Source organism: Mytilus californianus, unplaced genomic scaffold (genome assembly GCF_021869535.1).
Source record: "Mytilus californianus isolate M0D057914Y unplaced genomic scaffold, xbMytCali1.0.p SCAF_1, whole genome shotgun sequence".
In the NCBI taxonomy this organism is placed as follows: domain Eukaryota; kingdom Metazoa; phylum Mollusca; class Bivalvia; order Mytilida; family Mytilidae; genus Mytilus; species Mytilus californianus.
Window position 1 is genome coordinate 14209332 of NW_026262581.1, and position 22157 is coordinate 14231488.

Sequence of the window (22157 nt, forward strand, 5' to 3'; positions counted from 1 at the left end):
AATCTGTCCAAGGATATATCTTTGGACTGGTCTTTTAATTCTTTCGAAAAACCAGGCCACAGACTGAGAATGACAAACAAACAAACCACATTTATTACTTACACCAATGCTAAGTATTATTATATGTACATGTTTATTGACTACTATTTCCAAAGAGACATCAAATTAAAATGTAATCCTTAAATGTTTACTTTCAAACATCAACAGTGTTCTTTTAAGAATCTGAAGTGTTCCTAAGAAAATGTTAAATATATTTTCTTAGGGTTTACTGAGAAAAAAGTTATTCTCTTAATATTTTCTTGTCGTCTATACTAAAATAGAAAAAGGAAAAGTGTCACCACTCTAGACATATCTGACAGATTTAATCAATAAAGTGGAATTTCTTTACACTTTAAAGGTTCCGTTTCATATTTATTTTTTCTACTAAGATACTTCATCTGTTCTGATTAACGTATTTACGGATTTATGTGTTTTGGTAATGAACGTTTGAGCTTGATATTTGACATGCCAAGTACGTTTACGATTATTGACAAACTTAGTCTTTCAAAAAAGAAAAAAAAATGCATTAGAAAGATGCGCAATCTACGAAAAAGGACAACAATTCATACAAAGAAAAGTGATTACTTATTTTACTGAAGCGTTATATTATACTTAAAATACTTAGATTTTAAAAACACAAATCAGTGACTACTTTGAAATTTTTTAATGATATATTGTTCATCATAAACGCTATGCAAATACTGTTGGAATTTTTAAAATAAACGTCATGACTATTTTTGGCTTTTAAAAACATATACCTCATATGTATTTTTCTCTTTAGCTTTCCAAATTATTTGCCATGAGTGTTTTGACGACGTTAAGTCGAAAAGTATTCGGTGAAACAGCCTATTCGCCACTTTTTACATGAAACCTGCCAGATAAGACATTCATAGAATTAACGGTATAAATTTTACTACACCAGATGTGAATTCGACAATAATTGTCACTTCAGTGATGCTCGAGGCCAAAATATTTGAAAATCCCAACATTTATTAAAAAATGTTAGAACCGATAAAACCAAAAAGATAAAAGTAAAGCCAAAGCCGAGCAAGAAATGAGAGCTTTTAATAACCCATTAAAACTGGATTAGCTGTAACATGTTCAATTCTGATGGCACATTCTAACGACTCGTACCAAACAGAATGATTTCATGGAAAATGGTAGAAGAGTTTCAGTATCAGTTTCAGTAAAGTACATTCTCCCTTGGAATATCCTTTACAGAATAAGATAATTGTGAATACCAAAATATTAATTTCCCGTTGTTGTTGTTTACGTAGTTATTTTTTATCAGAGAACGATGAATTTTTAAAGAAATTATGCACAAATGTGTTTAGAAAATATCAATAAAAGATTTTTGGGAAGGTAAATATCTGTTATATGAGGTTGAATGCTTTTTAAACTCCATTCATCAGTACTCATTAGCCAAATGTAGCGCGTTCGACAAACAATTCAATTGCAACATGCATAGCCAGCAGTAGGGAAATCGAATACTCAAAAACGATACTGAAACCCTGGAGAATACAAAATCAAGATTGTATACCAATTCACATTCCACTTCTATATGAATCATTTGATATGCTTCTGTATGAATCATTTGATATAGCGATATATATCTACGAACAATTTTCTAAATAAAATTCTATATATTAAATCACACTATCAAACGCCACGTGATAAATTTAACGTGTCCTGTGACAATGATTATTGGATTAGGAATAATATTTCTTCATGGAAGTATGAAACAATATGGGTCAATCAAATTATCAAAATGTTTTTGTCGGGTAATAAATGTAACAAATGTTCCATAATGCATACTTAATAAATTGTACACCATAAGATATGTCTTTCTAGTTTGCTTTTACTTTAACCACGTAAGTGAAATTACAATTAATCCTTTCCATACCATTTGCATAAAAATAATGAAATTGAAAGATACTAAAGGGACGTTCAAACTCATAAGTCGAAAATAAACTGACAACGCCATGGCTAAAAAAAAGACAAACAGACAAACAACAGTACACAAAACACAACATAGGAAACCGAAGACTGAGCAACACGAACCCCACCAAAAACTGGGTGTGATCTCAGGTGCTCCGGAAGGGTAAGCAGATCCTGCTCCACATGTGGCACCCATCGTGTTGTTCATGTTAGTACAAACCCTGTGATAAGTCTAATAAGGTCACATTCGGGGGAAAAAGGGAACGGGATTGTAGTTACGACATTTGGAACATATCCGTTGTCATCTGTGAAACGGATATTCCGTAACGATTAATCAACTCGTGATGGCGTCCGTAAAATTTACGAAGGGACGATTTCAACTTCAACACTTGGAACTCTTGGTTTAATAGCTTCCTTATGAGCAGCAAACCCTCTATCAAGGAATCATGATAGGAAATACAAGCCCTGGAATATCGTTTCAACTGGGAGATATATACTCTGTATGCAGGCGTAAAGTTTTGTTTTCAATCGACCATCATTGTCAATTTCTAGATGTAAGTCAAGATATGCGACAGACTTAACTGTATTTGTTGTATACTTAATCTCAAGTTCGATGGGATAGATGCGTTCAAAATATTCACCAAATTTTGAATTACATGTATTTAGTGAGAGAACAGCATCTATATATATATAGCGGAAAGTGAAATTAAAGTATACTGCTATTTTTTTTATTCTTTCTTCCTAAGAAGTTAAGGTTATTTTTAATAAAATACAATTATGGTCGTTTCAAAATTTTCATCAACACTTTTAAATAATTCAGGCAACCGTAATTAGCTGATGTTCAAATGTCATAAATCAAATAGAAGGAAAATCAAGGTAACAAACAAAAACTGAGAAATGGCACGAACCCCAAAAGAAGTGTGACCTGGTGCGTCTTAAGTGTACGGCTGGGATTACTGTAAATTCGGAAATTATTGCGTGCATTTATTATTATAGTTTTTGAAGAATGGACAAAAATGCGAGATTATTTATATTTATTTCAGGAAAATCTTCTTAAAAATATATGTTTCCAATACAGAATTCGAGTTCTTTTAATTGTGAAACTCGTACAGTCGTATTATTCGCAGTAATAAAAATCTCTCGATACTTTCTGAACTTATGGATGATGCCGTGTACACTTGTTAGATGAAAGACTCTTCACGATTGAAAAAAAAAATAACCTACAAATTATATTGTCATGTTTCATGTGTAATATAAAGTATAATACCTATCTCATTGCACACGACACGCTCTGAAATAACTACTTAACAGTACTAAAAGTGTCTCTAAACAACCCTTTTAAAAGAATATTATGGAAATGTGATGTTCCCGTAAACAATGCCTGTATACGTAATAAATAATCCTATCAAAACTTGAAGGTCGTTTTATCTACAGTTTATCTTTTCCAATAATATAAATGCTTAAAATACCACAAATATTCCTTGAGGATCAATACTGAAAACATTTGATTGTCGTGAAAACTTAAGGATATACATAATATCGTTACATTAAATTATCACTGCATCATCCTCCATTATGAACGATAAGAAAGAGAAAATAGTGTCAAGCATGCTGCTGGGTAGAATAAAAATCCTTCATACTTCTGAACACTATTATTTTTCTTTCTAAATAATAAAAAAACACATGTTAAAAAAAGATTTTTGCTCTAAAAAATGATGTTCCCTTGTATTTTTGTATAACTAAAGTAATCCGTGCGGCGTAATTTCGTCCAACATTTGTGTTCGTTGAATATATAGTAAACTGTTACTAACATGTTTGTTCTGCTTGGTGGTGTAAAATATCTTACCCCGATTTTCAAAGACAAAACATATTATCTTCTTTAATAATAGTATGCATTCCTCTTTAGAACCATTCTTTGTTGGTTAATAAATAAAGGCAACAGTAGTATATCGCTGTTCAATAGTCATAAATCGATTTAACTTAAACAAATTCCGAGTCACAAACAAAACCGAGGGAAACACATCAACTATAAGAGGAAAACAACGGAACAACAGAAACACTGAACTGCTACAAAAACAAACGGCAACATACATAGAAACGGACTATTTGATAACAACTGCCATATTCCTGACTTGGTACAGGATATTTTTAGACAAAATTGTGGGTTGAACCTTGTTTTATTGTTAGCCTAACCTTCCGCTTATATGGCAATGTTAAAAATACCGCTAAAATGACAACATTACGTGACAGGAATACAGTACAAGTACAATCGTTAGAAATCATTATATTATTTTGTAACCTTTAATTCAGGCTTATTTTTGTTTAATCATTATGTACCACGATTTACAACAAAGAGAGACAGGCCTCAGCACTTGATCTTTTACAGTAAATATATAATTCTACCTAATAACTGTTTCCTTTGTTTTAGATGGCAAGAAAGGGCGACAGTCTTTTTCTTTACTGAAACTTGTGAGTAAATTTTTTAACTTATAATAAGATTGAAATCCTAATTTAAGTAATAATCAGACTCCTGCTTAGATAAGTAAATTTTAACACAAAGCATATTGAGATGTAAGACAGAAAATAAGGAAGGAAGGTATCGTAATTGTCGCGTATGTTTAGAGAAAGCCATAGCATATTCATTTTAATGTCTGGGTATATGATCCACTAAAACCAGGAATTATTTAATTGACAAAATAAGTATTGCCAAGTGCCAATAATGTGAGCAAAAGAAGGCATTGTGTGCATAATCTGGCCAGTTAAAAAGTTATCTAAATTCTGAATATTTTTAACACACCACAGTAAAATTAAAAAAAAGTATATATAAAAAGTAAAAAAACAACGATACCGAACTCCAGGGAAAATTCAAAACGGAAAGTCCCTTATCAAATGGCAAAATCAAAAGCTCAAACATATCAAACGAATGGAAAACAACTGTTATATTCCTGACTTGGTACAGGCATTTCCTTATGTAGAAAATGGTGGATTAAACCTGATTTTATAGCTAGCTAAACCTCTCACTTGTATGACAGTCGCATAAAATTCCATTATAATTGACAACAATGTGTGAACAAAACATACAGGCATAATAGGTAAAAATGTCATATATGTTTTAATACACCACAGTGATTTTTTTTAACGCAAGACCTTTGAAGGTATGCATTAGATATGTAACACAAACTTCAAATTCACTATTACTAGTACTATTACTAAAAGCTGACAGATTGATATGTAATGAAGATCAGGGAGAGATTATATGCAATACTTTTATGGCGCTTTGTGATTTTCAAATTCTAGGATTATTATTGGCTTCATCATAACTTCCCCTTTCCATGTGGCAGTATAACGACAAAATAAATTTGTTCTGCTTTAAATCAATGATAAAAATGAAGATGTCACCGATATTTAAATAGATTTCTGAGGTTAATCTTTAATGCTATTACCGTAATTCCTTTCCAGATGAGATCAAGAAGTAAAGAAGCCATTGCAAAACTTGAAGATCTCTTGAGTGTCTTAAAGCCTTCAGAATTTAAAGATAATCACCTCTTGGCATATAAGGTTTGTATTGTTATAAAGTTGATTTTTGTCTTGTATTGACGGAGTCAAAAAACGAGACATAGGTATGCTATTTCCGGCGTCGTCGTCGTCGTCGTCGGCGGCGGCGTCAACAATGTATTAAATTTTGATTAGGTCTAGTTTATGGTGAACCACAAGTGGTAGGTCAATGATATTTGGTATGCAGTTGTATTAGCATTGACACATTTCATTTCCATGGAGATTATTTGGCCTTGCCCCCTCAGTCATGGTCTATTGACTTTGAAACTTTTGCTTAGTTTACATGTATTAGTTTGTGATTAGGTCAGTTCAAGGGGAACCATTAGTGGTAGGCCAATGTTAATTGGTATTCAGTTGTATAAGCATTAGCACATCTCATTTCCATGGAGAATATTTGGCCCCGCCCCCTCAGTCATAGTCTATTGACTTTGAAACTTTTGCTTTGTTTACGTGTATTAGTTTGTGATTAGATCAGTTTAAGATGAACTGCTAATGTTAAGTCAATGATATTTGGTATGCAAATTTATTGGCATTTGCAAGTATCGTTTCCATGGAGATTATATAGCCCCACCCCCAAAAAGTTTTACCAATAGCATAGTTTAGCACATCAAAGTTATATTGTTTACTCCTCAGCAAGTGCTTTATTACTTGAGCTGATTCTTTGCCAATAGTTTTTTTCCTGGTGCTAAGATCCGTCTCTCCCTTATTGTATACTATATGCGTTGTACATGTTTGATTTCATTGTTACATTGAGCTGTCGAATAGTGGATAATGGTGTTTAAAATGTTTGACATTGTTTGGATTCAATCTATTGGCTTTCATATTTACGATACATGATTAGAATGGACGCAAGAATATCATAAAAAAATAAGAAAAATAGGGTTACAGAGTGTAAAATCATAATTGTACATTTATATCTTTGATTATGTTTGATATAGTTATCATGCTTCCATTACGCTCAAGCTTAGATAATTCTTAGTCAAGATTTCATATCAATTATAAAATCTAAAACGTCTCACGAACATACACTTTTTTTCTCAAATCAATACGGATATATCTGAAGGCTTATTAACTTATCAGAACAGAAGATATGTTTTAATCCTTTTTATTATTATATAGTTTATTTATGAAGCCAAATAGTAAATTGAATGGCTACTGAAACAGGAAGTGTATCCAAATGAAACAGGATGTCGAGTTCCTAATTAGATACACTTAATTTGTTGCCTGTTTTAAATTTTTTTCCTGTTTTTAAATTCTTAGCTGTATTTGGCAAAACCTTTCGGAATTTTGGGTCATCAGTGCTCTTCAGTTCATACTTTACATGGCCTTTTTAACGTTTTTTTATTCGAGCGTCATTGATGATAGATATAAGAAGATGTGGTATGAGTGCCAATGAGACAACTCTCCATCCAAGTCACAATTTGCATAGGTAAACCATTGTAGGTCAAAGTACGACCTTCAACACGGAGCCTTGGCTCACACCAAACAGCAAGCTATAAAGGGCACCAAAAAATGACTAGTGTAAAACCATTCAAACAGGAAAACCAACGGTCTAATCTATATATAAAACGAGAAACGAGAAACACTTATGAACAACATCAACAAACGACAACCACTGAACATCAGGTTCCTGACGTAAGACTATAATAAGGTGTGGTATGAGTCTTTTGTAGACGAAATGCGCGTCTGGAGAACAAAATGTTAAGACTGGTTTCAATGATGAGTATATTTAGTGATTTTGATTTCGATAACAATCAAAAGATGTGGCGTGTGTTTGCATTCACAACCATATTACTTTAAACCCATTTATTATAATTATTAATCTTTTTGAGAAGCTGTCTATGAAATTGGAGAATTGTTGAAGACATGATTGTCGCTTATTTTTCTGATAAAATACAGTGCTTTTGCAACCTTTGTTTCTGTTTAGAATTTACATTGGTCAGATCTGATAGCCTGCTCAGATAAGCAACCAGACCACAACGAACAAGTTATAGGGATAGAAAGGAAAAGAAGGGAAGCCGTTTGGGAATTGTTTAAAAGTGAATGTGTATTCCTCATAGACCATCTCATGGTGATTAAACATGTATGTATGATTTATCGATAATGTTTTGTGGTTTATGGAAAACGTTATAGGCAAATGCCTGATCTTGTGACGGATTTGTGCCGCTTTTAACTATCAGTTATGCAGTCATTCTTTAAATGTACTTTTCATAGAATCAAAAAATCATCCAAATAATGTTTTCTTTAATAGCAAACTGAGCTCATATTAAGTCTGACGTGGTGTGTAAAATCATTCATTCACGTACTATTAGATTCAGACCGAATACATTCTACAAGAAATATAACGGGCGTTAACTTTGTTAAAAAAAGAACAAACATAAACAAATGTTAAAATTCGAAAACCATATGTAAGAAACCAAAGATTTTTTATTGCCTTTTCAATTGATAATAATATTGTCCTGTACTTGCAAAATAGATAGTGTTAGAAAATGTAAACGAAAACAAAAACATATATTAATTTGTGTTCAGATCATCAAGCTTTGAAATTTTGCTGGAACAGGAGTAATCTTTACTAAAGGATTTGAAAAAAATATGTGGTCATTCTTTATAATCACAAATAAAAGGCAACAATGTTTTAACGATATTCAATCTCGTAAATTCATTTTGAATATGCCACTCAAGATAAAACTCCGACGAAATCGCAGGAACAGAGCGAGACCGACAAGGTAAACGTCTCCTGCTGTGCTGGAGTTAGACACTATCCAGACCCAGTCAAGATGTCACGATATGGCCTAGACTCAATCAGCAAATGTCTTAAAGGACCATTAGTCTTATATCTTATGATCTAAGACTGCGAAAACATATCTCGTGTAAGGTATAAAGGCATAGGGTTTTCACCAATAACTCCTGTCATTTAGAAAGGTTGCAAATTGTAAGATCAAAGTTTATTTCGCCTTTTTGTTCTCAATTTATCGTATCACCTAACTCAAAAAGCATTATAAGAAAGTTTCAAAATGGTATCTTTTGACCTCTGTACAAACGAAACACGAAACGTGTAATAAATGTGGTAAAAAATCTCTATGATCGTACGTCGAAGAAGTTGAGGGTCTTCCACAGTCAGTAGTGTGGTACATGTATATACGTTACTTTCACTTTCGGGATATGAGGCTGGGAAAGACATTTCAGGTATATTTGAATAATTAATTTTAATTATAATGAATCATTTTATTAGAATCAATTGATTTGCAAATACTGTCATTCATGGCTGTTATTACTGCGTTATGTGGGCAGATATTATTTTGGTAGCCACATACGTCAACATTGTTTATGTCGCAAACGGATATCAGCAAATGTCTAATGTTAATTTTCTCTGAATAATTTAGTTTTTGGTAATGACAAAACCGATAACGATGTTTCAGGAATAATGATATATTTTTTTTAGTGCTTTATGGAACCACTGAAGAAGGTCCAAGTAGAAGGACATCTTATGTATGCTGAACCACAAGACATTTTTGGAAATCTTGATGAGATATGTTATGTAAGTTTAAAAGATTTATTTCTGAAACTATTTAAAGGCCAGAGACGGAGTTATTGCTATCTGGTCCCATGAAACTGTGAAAGTTGTGAAATTTTGCAAAAAAGAAATAAAGCAGTCGCTCATATATCTAGACATTATGTTAAATACATCTTAAATTTATAAATATTGATATCTGATCTATTTATAAAAGCATCTGCTATAGATGTAATTCTTTTGTTTTTCGAATGCATAGAGTCAAAACAAGTTGTATTATGATATCGTCTACTTACATACCATACATAGATCTGGCACCGTATCCAGGTTGGGACTTGCTCAAAGTAAGGCAATAAAAACAATATTCAATTTAGTTATGGACAATGAATTTCTTTTTTTTTTTAATTTTTTACACTTGTTTAAAACCAAAGAGTTTTCAATATTCAAGTTATGAAATTAAAGAGAGCAGTTATTTTTAAGTGTCTTTATGCACCACAATCTGAGTGAGTAAGTTCATATACTTTTATAAGTTCGAAACACACATTTATAAGAAAAAACGCAAAATAATAGAAATTATGATGCTTTTATTTAATTACTATTATACACTTACCAATGATAAATTTCACTTTTTAACTAGTTCAAGTTCAAATTCACACAAATTGTTGAAGAGGACATTTGATCTTTGAAAACATTTGGTCCCATATCCCAAAAAATGCGTATTACGTAATTTATTCAAAATATTATTTTCGTTTAAGGTGAGTTATACGTTCTGTAAAGACTTCATTGCAGTTTTATTGAAAGATATGAGTTCGTCAGGATTTGGAAGTACCCGAGCATTGCTGAAAGCTTTCGACAGGGTAATTATCTAAATATATAGAGACATAATGCATGAAAATGAAGACTGTACTTATTATCCATATCACAAGGAAAAGGGTTACTCTTGAGCATTTTAATATTTAAAGTATAATTACCCACCATTTGCTTCGGCAAATGCCTGTACCGAGTCAGGAACAGTTGTTTTCCCTTCGTTCCGTTTGTTAATATAGTTTAGCCTCTGATTTTGTCAGGTTTTATGGCTTCCCCCTTTTACCGTGGAGTTCACTATTTTTGTTAATACCTTTTGATGTTATAACATCTACTTATATATCATCTTTACAAAAGTGCTTGTCACATTCATTTGCGTGTTTGTTATCTGTTGTTTAAAAACATGCAGGATATTAAAGCATGGTTGCTAATTACAGGAATTAACTTTCTTCGGTTTTTGAAATTTGATCAGCGCAACAGACAAGTCAATAAATGTATTGCATGCAGTAGTTAAAGTCAATTTAAGTATTCCTTATATAGCTTTTCATTTAAGATTTTTCGTTATAGGAACTAGGTCAAGCAATCTGTTATATTGATGGATGTCTATTTAATCTGTACTTTATTTCGTGTTCGTTCATATAACTGTCTTTTTAAAAGCATTAAGACATTAGTAAAAAATGGAAGATACCTGTGTTTGAATAGACCAGGCAGCCGTACTCCATAAATACATGTAATATGAATGTTGCTTTGATGGTTTGAAGACCCGTTAAAACAGTAGAACGCCCTACACTACTGTAGGTCCGCGTAGATCTTATTAATTAATTCAGTCCAAAGCCGAGGGTCAAACTTTTTTACTGTGATAATATATCTTGTACATTAGAAAATATCAATAAATGTTTGATCTAGTAAAAACAAAATGTTTGAGTGCATTACATATTTATTTGTTATAAATCTAACAGATATATTCTATGCTTGAAGCGGATAAAAGGAATATTTTGTTTTGATCAGAATTTGCTATTTAGCAGGTACATGTTACATGCCTGTAACTAACAATACAGATAGTATAGCTTCAAAACCGACCTTTGAAATTTAGCTTCCTGTGGTTCTAACACTCCAAGACACAGTTTCAAATTTCGTATGATTAATAAATGTTTAGGTTATGTTATGTTATATTAAATAAGAAGAAAATTCCAACTTTAATCAAAACAGAGGAAAATCCACTTTTGCAACTGCATTGCTTTTAAAATTGATAGGGATCAGTTTCAACCTGTTATTTTTTCGATGTTAGTCTCTGCGTGGGTTTGAGATACATTTTTACGTGTGTTTATTTTTCTAATCATAATGTCAGTTTATATATCTCAGTTTTTACTAAAAGTGTACAACTATCATTCCACGTATTTTGTCGTCCTTACCATTTAAACAATTAAACAATTTGAAACATATGAATGTTCTAATTTGATCATACATTTTATCAACAATAGCAAGCAATTTGAAATGCATAGTAATATAGTGTAACTAGGACACAATTTAGACAAACAGTTGCTTAAACAGTCAACATATACGATATTTACATTATACAGTAACTATGCATGATCAAGTCTCACGTTTTCAATAATGGGAATCGTCTAAAGATCGATGTAAATTTCATCAAATTTCCGTTTGTGTGATTTATGAGAGCATTATGATTATTATGTTATATTGCCTAAGTGAATATTATACAATAATGCAACTTGTTCGTTGATATGTGAAATAATAAAACACTACTGATGAAAATGTATACGTAATCAACATTTAGAATAAATCTCATTGGAATTTCTTTTTCCTAACACACGTATCAATAACCAAAAATGAAACCTTCTAATGTAATTGCAAAATAACGTTATTCATTTAGATTGTATTCCTCTTAAATATGTTTCATTTTGTTAAGAAACAGATACCACCATATTATGACTCTTGTATCCTTTTGTTTATCTTATTGCAGTGTTTTTATCAAACGTTTCCTCTATACATTATTTAACGTTTCCTTTTTATAATTGATACACTCATTCTTACAAAGGTGTCCGATTGTTATGAAAACAGTGAAGTACGTATATATATATGATAATACATATAGTTTCAAAATGAGTTTAACACATAATATATTGAGGGCATTTGAGCATTCGGCATACCTCTTCAGATCTGACTTTAGATGAAGAGTAGCAAAATCTACCTTTATTGGCCAATTGTGAATTTGAGCGTAAACGTCAACAGTTTGAAGTGGTATTTACATAAGTTCTTGTTAGTGAGTACCTTATGCTAGGTTGTTGATAGAGTTTTAAAAGTTTCAAATGAGAGATGTTATATTAGTGTTTTGTGTTGTTGGACGGATTCATGTCTCATTGATGTTGACCCCACTAAATAACTGATATATAATACAATCTTAAGTCAATGGAATGAAAATATAATGTTAATAAATGAATAAACAGAGGAAAAAAAAAGTTTTTTCTCTACTATTCACACTCTTCGATGGATACAATTATTTCTTATAAAAGTTGTTCATAATCTCGTTTCACTGAACGTGAAATAAAAACGATAAAAGATACAGTCCGCCTGCTTCACTTTAACTAACACCTAGATATTGCAAGGCAGGGTTGGTTGACATCAAATCTTTACTTCAAACTTCTTTAATATGTACAAGTTAATATAATATCCTAGAGCTTTTTTGGGGGAGAATTTTCTAGACACAGGATAACTGCTTTCATGGTTGGTTGCTATTGGTACAGATGAAAACCATCGTTTCGATAATTTATGGAAGCTATCATAACTTGATTGTTACGGATTATCTGTGACAAATGATCACATGCATGATGCATTTGTAGTAGCCAGAATTCCTGTCATCACTTCGTTCTTCATAACTTACCACCGAATCGCTACTTCTCATGAGCAATACGTTAGTGTCATGTAAGCAGTGGTTTACATTGACAGTGCACCCAATGACCTCTTTGTGGTGTATGTGTGTTGCTAAATCTTTAGGTTTTTATGTAGTGCTTTGTAGAATTTGATACCTCCCACCTTTTTAAAGTGGATGATATATAGCCAATGGAGAGCCTGTCTGTCCGTTCGTCCGTCATTTAGTCCGCAGGCTCATTCGTCCGTACGTTCAGAATATTGTTTGGGTTTAACTCTATGATAACCGGGGCATCGTCATATCTTATCGCTATCTGACTACTGTACACATATGTATCTCTTCTTGAGTCCCTACTCATAATTTATACTAATTATCATTATAATTTACTACTTCAAAATCTTGACTTTCCAAGTGGCGGGTGTATAATTAAGTGAGCTATTCTTGCAGTACCTCCAGTTTGGTGTTACCGTTTTTCCAATTTTTTGGTCTCTTGACCTAAACTTTCGAATGTACTCTTAGTATCATTTTACTTTCAGTAAGAACGAATGCTGAAGGTCAATACACATCATAACTACCTCTTTTTTTTATTTCATTTGTAACTTAATGATAGTTTACATCTCGGTTACCAGTGATACAAACTTAATTTATGAATATACGAAATACATTAATAAAATTCGTCTAGAGTTTCAGTAATGGACATAAATGTAATCTAAGTGATTTTTTTTTTTAACAAATCCAAATTACAAATTTGTTGATAATTGAGGCGTTTTCATAGAAAAAGTGTTAAATGCTTGTACTTAATAGTTGTTCTAATTATATTGAATAATGTTTCGAACGCAATAAGATATATTTCGAGAAACAATGTTCGTACATAACTGCGTAATAATCTTTTTTTTGTATAGTACAAAATATTAAAATGACACTCTTTCATAACTCTGTGGTTATAAACCATAACCATATACACATATTTCAATTCCTCAAAGTGTCAGATTGATCTACATCATAAACCGTTGTTTTGTCGGTGTGTTTCTACTTCATTCATTTGTTGACCTCAATATATTATGTTGTGACATATTGCGTTTCTATAGTGATTGAAAACACAACAGAAACTCTTACTATCCTCGAACGAGGATATTTTTTCTTCATTAAGTTGTCAGATTGGTATAAAAGAATTAGAATTAGTATTGTATGGTTTTGTAAAATAATATTCATCTTGTCATAGCGACTGCAATCGATAAAGAAGAAGACGTAATTTTAGCAAAGCAATAGTAGCTGTGTCTTCCCTTATTACACTTAATTTAGATGTTCAACTGAATTGATTGTCATTTAGCAGTTACAATCTTGTATTTTACAATTATTGAAGTATGAAAGATCTGTATAAATGATGAATTTTGACATGGAACTTTATTAGGTATTTATGTTGATCATACAACTACAATGAAATAAAATGTCAAACGGAACGATGAAAGTCTAAACATTTTAAAACTATTCTCTCATTATTTTGATAGGGTAACACTTTGAATAAATCTCTTTTTCTTAAGTTTAAACAAAAGTAAAGCAAACACTATGATTGTCTATTGAATAAACTCATCATGATTAAAATGTTTTTCTCCAGACGCGCGTATCGTCTACAAAAGACTCAAATACAGCAAAGATAATCTAATCCTCGGTGTGGAAAATTTAAGTATTTAAACAAATTCAAAGTTTTGTTGACAGTTAATTTATAATTATGAGCATATCAATGATAATTCATATAACCTAGAAATGCTGACTACTGAGCTTGTGATATTCTTGTAGAGAGATCATCCCCTCCAGTTGCATCAATATAGAATTGGAAACATAATTCTTAAAAATATTTTTTATACCCCCGCTTTAAAAAAAGTGGGGGTAATTTGTTTTACCTCTGTCTGTCCGTCCATCCGTCATTCTGTCAGTCCGTCCTTCCGTCCCATGAATATTTTTCGTCGCATCTTTCTCAGGAACTACATTACAAGGATTTCTGAAATTTAGTTTCAGGGTTGATATGAGTCAGCTATACCTTGTGATGCGTTTTTAGATTCATCACTCAACAACTTCCTGTTTACCGAACACTTGTATCATTTTACACATGATAGCCAAGTTGAAAATTTTCGTCACATTTACTCAGGAACTACAATACAAGGAATTTCTGAAATTGGGTATCAGGGTTTATATAAGTCAGCTATACCATGTGATGCGTTTTCAGATTCATCACTCAACAACTTCCTGTTTACCTTATACTTTTAGCGGGGCGGGGGTATCATAAGTGAGCAGTAATTTAGCCTTGCAACAGGTCACCTACGGACCCCTCAAAGAGTTGTTGCAAGGGTTCTTAACGTGCAAAGAGTGTGGCACTCTCTTTACACGAGCATCGGATTTAAAGTCCCCATTCTGACCGGACGTGGCTGCAAATTTGTACCAAACGGATACCCCACTTTGGCGAGGGTTTTACCGCCGGTCGGAGGAAGACCAATGGTGACCATACTTCTATTCCCCTGTCACCCTTGGGATTTTTTAATTTTGAAGAGTTTAAATGGTAAACCTTAAATTATTTTCAACAATTATATATTTTTCCTTTGAATACCATTTTTGTTGTTCGCTGTGTTTGGTTGTTAAAGACGATTTGGGTGCATTATTGACATGTTTACTTCTAAAATGTTGTATCGAAGAATTTGACTGAACTAATAACACATAATTTGCATACTAAAGGCAAAAAAATTTTGCATAGTTTATGTTTTGTTTAATAATGATCATCTCTTTCATTTTTTGTATTAAAACTGAAATTGCCAACATCTATCAAAACTGCAGTATACGACTTATAGTTTTTTTTTTATTTTGACAAAAAGATTGATACAGACTTTAAGCTTGACTACATGTATACAATTTGAAGGATAGCTTTATAGATATTAACTTGAAGTCTATTCTATTCTATCAACTCAAAGTAGCTAATACACAACATGACGAATATAATCTTTATACCAGTTATGCAGTATTTAATCACATAGGACAGTTTCTAATGGCAACCATTTATTATATATTCTTTTTGTGCAGGTGATAAATGATTAATCGTTTGTTGCTCTATTCGTATACCGTATTTAAGATATTCAGTACCATTTTTCACCTGAATTTCACAGGTATAAATATAATATTTCATAATTAAACTGTATTAAGTTATATGTGTAAAAATTTTCAGTAATACTGAAATTAACATCCCTTGCATCTATCTGTTTTAGAGTAAATCCACATAAATATGTCTTTTAAATTGCTTGGTCTTCCAAGTGCTCAACGAAACCTCTTTTTACATTATTAACAACAATTTTATCAGCAGTCAAAGCCGGGCTTCTAAGTTATTGTGAAACTACCTATTCTAGAGGTGGCGTTAATCAGATGTGGATACTAAAACATTCCAAAGATCTTTTAGAGTACATACAATCTAAGACTCTTTCATTTTGCAATAGTATTTAAACATTTGACTTCTCTACACCATTTTACACAAGTATTCCTCATTCCAAACTGAAAGACGAATTGAATTAGTTGGTCTTGATTTTTTTTTCATAAAACAAGAACGGCCAACGTAGATACAAGTATCTTATCTTAGAGAGGGACAAATCGTACTTTATAAAAATCACACTGATTCAAACAAAATATTCTCTGAAACTGACATTATCAGGATGCTTGAATTCTTGATTGACAACATATTTGTTACGTTTGGAGGACGTCTTTTTCAGCAAACACGGCATTCCCATGGAAACCAACTATAATTCCTCTTCTTGTCGACTTGTTTCTTTATTCATATGAGACCGACTTTATACAGGAAATTCTTAGAAAGAAAAAAAAAAAGAAATTAGCAGTATCATTTAACTTCACTTTCCGCTATAAAGATGATATTTTCTCTCACTAAATAATTCAGTGTTTCTCTCTCTAAATAATTAAAAACTTGGTGACTATGTTGAAAACATCTATCCCATCGAACTTAGAATAAAGGATCATCAGATACAGTTAAGTCTGCCTCATATCTTGACTTACATCTAGAAATTGACAATGAGGGTCGGTTGAAAACAAAACTCCACGACAAAAGAGATGATTCCAGCTTCCCAATTGTGAACTTTCCATTTCTTTGTAGCAACATTCCAGTAGCGCCTGCATACCAGGTATATGTCTCCGACGGATATGTTCTTATTGTCGTAACTACAATCCCTTTCCCTTTCCCCCGAATGTGACCTACCGAAATAAGACTTATCACCGGATTTGTCCTTACATGATCAACATGAAGGGTGCCACAAGTCGAGCAGGATGTGCTTACCCTTCCAGGGCACCTGGCCATGGCGTTGTCAGTTTATTTTCAACTTATGAGTTTGAATGTGCCTTTGGTATTTTATTTGCCTCTCTTTACTTAACTATAAAAACTCAAAAGTATCAACATGAAGATTAAGATAAAACTAAAGGATTTTTGGGAGTCCGAAGCGCTTTTCTGAATTTACATACATAAGGAACGCTCAAGACGTGTCAAACAAATAAGAACAAGAAGAACCGCATTAGCTCTTAGGAAAAATGTCAATTAATTTAAAGTCAGGTGAAAAAGTGATGTTTTAGGTTTATTTAGCGTCTAATTACCAGACATGTTTACTTTTTATTTCAGTTCATAACACATTCAAAAGACGGTGGAGTGTACCACACTTACTGCCTTAATTATACAAACGCTCTCACGTATATAGATAAACTCAGGTGTCGTGATGATTTTGCAGAATTTGAGAAGGTAAATTTTATTCGTATTATTAATTCAAGCATATACATAATTTGCCATACGTGGTCCCAGAGTTATAGTGAATTATATGAAATATTTGTTGTGTTCAGATGAATAGCTATAAAATAGGTTTAAATCAAATTACCAATACACATATTTTGTCTTCATTCCTAAGCATATACAAAGCAGAGTACTTTAGATGGAATCCTTATTTTTAAAATTGCATATCTTTCATATCAGGTGTTCAAATGTGTTATTTTCGGTATTAAAAAAATAGCAGGTTATGTCCTCAGAACTCTTCTGTAAAATTGTACATTCAAAGATTGTTTTATTTTATTGTTGAAAATCAAAGAATTCTCTGAGATTTTTTCTTCCGATAGTAACCTTGACACCACCAAATGACAATAAATGTCTCCGCAGTGATGCTCGAGGCAAAAATATTTAAAAATCAAAATCGTATTATAAATTGAAATGCTGATAAAACCAAAAAAGGACAAAAAGTATAGCCAAAGCCGGTCAAGGATTCAGAGCCTTGCTAAGGGAGATATATTCCTTAATGAAAAATAATTTCCAATTCTTTTAAAACAGTTAATTTCGGTAACACAATATCAGTATTGTCATGTGCTTGTGATTCTCTTAGGGACTAACAGTCCACCAGCAGAGGTATCGACCCAATTGTAATAATGATATAAACGGTACCAATTGAAGTATACATATAATTGAATAGATTTACGGGGTTGAACAAGTGTTCACTACTGTTGCCTTTTATATTTTGGCTATTTCTAAGTATTAGTTGAGATTCGTGTATCTGGTGCACCCGACCTATATCACTTTATTTCAAATGTTATCGTTTTAAACACTTGTGAACAATATGTCTTTCAGTGGTGCGAGCAAGACCCGCGCTGTAAACGATTACAACTTGCTGATCTTTTAGTGGCGCCAATGCAACATGTAACCAAGTTCCCCCTGTTATTGGCAAACATTCGGAAGTATACAGAGAATGAAGATGAAGTTACAATGTTAGCAGATACGATTGATAAAATGGGTTCCTCATTACGTAAGTTACATGACAGAAGGAATTTTGTTTTTCTTTCATTATCGCGCATTTGCCAAGACATATAAAAGAATCTTATCTAAGGTAGGAAGATAAATTTTATCTAATAAATATAAATAAATGTTACTTAAAATATAACGTATAAATCGAATTAATATAATTATAAAACAATGAAAAAAGAAATAACTTTTTATTTTATTTTGTCCAGAGAAAATATAATTTCTTTTCTTGTGTTTCTGTCTCTTGTCTTTTACTTAAAAAGTGGCAGTTGATACATGTAAATGTTTTCAGCTTAAATCGAAGAAAGATAAAAGGTCAGTTTGGATAAAGGCATTGAATTTTTGTTTTACCGGAAGGACAGAGCGATACTGATAAAAGAACATATATATATATATATATACGCATTAAAATATAATAATCACGAATACACAAATCAGTATTTTTTTTCTGCAAGAGCTTAATTTTTAATTACTTTATCTACTGCAAAAGCTCTACAGGATATTTATTGATTAAAATATTACAACATAGATGAATTGTTAAAACTTTAACGCAGGAATATAGAAGAAAAAATGATTGAAAGTTATATACTATTTATAAATAGAAAACAACAGTAATGAATCAATCATATATCAAATGTATAAGATTGAGCAAACCTACGCTCTGACAATTTTTTAGATTTTTACCCTAGTAGGTCTGTTTGTTTTGTTCACACATTGTTGTCAATATAATGGAATTTAATACGACTGTCATACAAGTGAGATGTTTAGCTAGCTATAAAACCAGATTTAATTCACCATCTTCTACATAAGGAAATGCCTGTATTAAGTCAGGATAATTACAGTTGTTTTCCATTCGTTTGGTATGTTTGACCTTTAATTTTTGCCATTTGATAAGGGACTTTCCGTTTTGAATTTTCCTTGGAGTTCGGTATTTTTGTTATTTTACTTTTTTCTGAACGGCATTTTTATAAAAAAAAAACTTTCTCTTAGTAGCTAACACTAAAATTACTGAAACTGTTGCACAGCGGTATACTACTGTTGCCTTTTATTGCATATATCTATGGAAACGAGAAAAAAAAAATCCTATTGTTTTTTTTACTTTCTAGCGTCGAATTGATGTGCCAAAAATAGTCCTGGTTTGATAAATTGTTTTTCCTACGCCAAACATTCGTGATGACTCAATTCTCTGAGAAGTCGTGTGCAATTTATTCATCATAAAATTTTCTTAATCGCCAAAAGGTCAATTTCGTGTTCTCGTATCAAACAGTAATACTTGGTATAAAGGGACGACCTTTTGGCTATGTTTAATATATAAAAATGCAGCAACTATCTGTCTAAATAGTGACGTTAAATGCTAGGTCTCGTATAGGGATAGTGTCTGCACGTTACGGAACTCTTGCAACAACTTATTGATTTGGGTTCTATGCGTTAAGAAACCCTTGATATAATTCTTGGAGTGGGTCCGTAGATAGTCAGTTTGAAGGCAGAATTTATGACTATATCCAACTAACTGTTTTACCTTATTAAGTGACATTAATTTTCAGCACTGCATCCTTGTTTACCCACTTTGCAGAACTAACGTTATGTGTTTATTGTTCATTTGTTCTCGTCATGGATATTAAAGAAATATGTATCACTGAAGAACGACTGAATTCGAAACTTTACAAAGTTTACGGTCACCACCACGAATAGGTTGACCGATACAAGTCTGTATCTTAACTCACAAGATACTGGTCTAGATCTTAAGATACCACAAAAGTCGTCTGATATACTCAAATATAGCGATTGTCTTATTTCCTATCGTGACATTTTTACCTTGCAATTGTTTGGATGCGCATAAAGGATGATGCATACATAACAGGTGCTGTATCATCTGTTGACGCATCCGTTCTCTCCGTTTTGATGTATTGAGATGCCTTCAGTTTTTGTATTTTGATTTGTGCATAAAATGGATTTACAAGTTATGAACGTCGATATACTACTGTTGTCTTTATCTTAGTCACCTGGTATCGTATTCATTTTAACCAAATCCATTTCATTCATTTATGCTTTACGACTGTATTATTTAACCAAATCCATTTCATTCATTTATGCTTTACGACTGTATTAGGTATAATCATATTTTTTTTTTAGAGCAAATGGAAGACAAAATGCGATTGGCAAAGAATTATGAACGGTTGCAAGAAATCCAGAGACAATTGGTATGGCCACCGGTGACCGATTTTGACCACAGAATTTTTATTCCAGAGGTACATAAAATGTCAAACAAAAAATTCCATACCCATTAAAAATGAATAAAGAGGGATAACTATATTTTTTTGGTAAATATACAGAACAGTCAGTACCATACATTACACAATCTTAGATAGAAATTAATCCGACTCATAAATAAAAACAAAGATGAAAAAGCAGAAAATGCAAACTTAAATATATAATTTTGACTATTACAGTTAGCTATAAATATTTGTTTTACGAAACATAGAGGTCCTAATGGTTGACATACAAACATAGCAATCTTAATGACTTGAATTCAGTAATTTTAATTGATAAAACATTAAGTTCATTTGGTTATTGATTTAAAAATATTCATATGAAGTTTTACATTACCTATGTTATACCTTGCTATATCTATTGCAGTATCTGAAAACAACACTTTTACGACAACCATGTGAGAAATTATTATGTTGTCCAACCAGGCAGTTGATTCACGAAGGGCCATTAACTCTTGTTGGTAAGTAGATTTATCAATAAATTCATCAACACTGGATTCTTCACTATCAGTATTTTCTAATATATTTTGTATGAGCATCAAATGCAATGTTCTATTTTACTATATTTAAAATGTTTTGAACAATTTATAAAAATAATGCAAAAGACAAAACGAGAATTGGGGGGAAAGGCTAACAAAGAGATGCACTGCAATATAGATTTGTTTTTGCCAAGAGTAAATTGAAACGGAAATAACGCTTACAAATCTGGATAAGACTATAACATTTATAATGAATAATACTTAGTTTTATGTTGTTATTTCAGAGACAACTAAATCAACAGATGTGTATTTGTTTTTATTTGATGATATATTGTTAATAACCAGAAGTAAAAAAGGAACCAGAAAAGTAAGTGCAACAATGAGCTTATCGTACATTGATACTGTTACAAGCATAGAAGACATTTACATCTCGTAGTATATTTTTACGAGGAATTTGATTTTTTCACAATAACTAATGAGACATTTTTTGCTTTCATGCAAAAGATATTAAAACCATTGTGGAACTACTTTTTGTTTTTATCCAAATTATTTTTGGAAACCATTTACATTAACAACTTACTCATTGCTTTATATATGGGGTACCCATTTTGTTTACACAATTTAGCCAAAATTTCCGTACGAATGTATTGAAACTTCCTCTGAATCTTAACCATAGAATGCTGTTATACATTTCCTATTTTGTATTTCGATACGTTTTATTTTTGGAGTTCTAAGCAAATCGCGAACTTTTGCCATTGCTTTATCTGGGGTACCAAACATCTTTTACCCCTTACCCTTTAATCGATAAAAAAATACAAACGGCATGATTTATACTTAACTTAAGTATCTGACGTATTTT

At 31.9% G+C, this 22157-nt stretch overlaps 1 protein-coding gene across 3 annotated transcripts in view; it reads left to right on the plus strand.

Moving 5' to 3' along the window:
* Window positions 1-22157, plus strand: part of LOC127706629 (pleckstrin homology domain-containing family G member 7-like) — a 150787-nt gene that overhangs the window by 125537 nt on the left and 3093 nt on the right. For all 3 annotated transcript variants that reach the window (XM_052211320.1, XM_052211392.1, XM_052211467.1), the window contains 10 exons: window positions 4406-4446; window positions 5437-5535; window positions 7460-7615; window positions 8975-9070; window positions 9799-9900; window positions 17392-17508; window positions 18379-18553; window positions 20683-20798; window positions 21187-21280; window positions 21583-21665. In XM_052211320.1, the coding sequence (XP_052067280.1) occupies window positions 4406-4446; window positions 5437-5535; window positions 7460-7615; window positions 8975-9070; window positions 9799-9900; window positions 17392-17508; window positions 18379-18553; window positions 20683-20798; window positions 21187-21280; window positions 21583-21665 (1079 nt within the window). The remainder of the gene's footprint in view (window positions 1-4405; window positions 4447-5436; window positions 5536-7459; window positions 7616-8974; window positions 9071-9798; window positions 9901-17391; window positions 17509-18378; window positions 18554-20682; window positions 20799-21186; window positions 21281-21582; window positions 21666-22157) is intronic.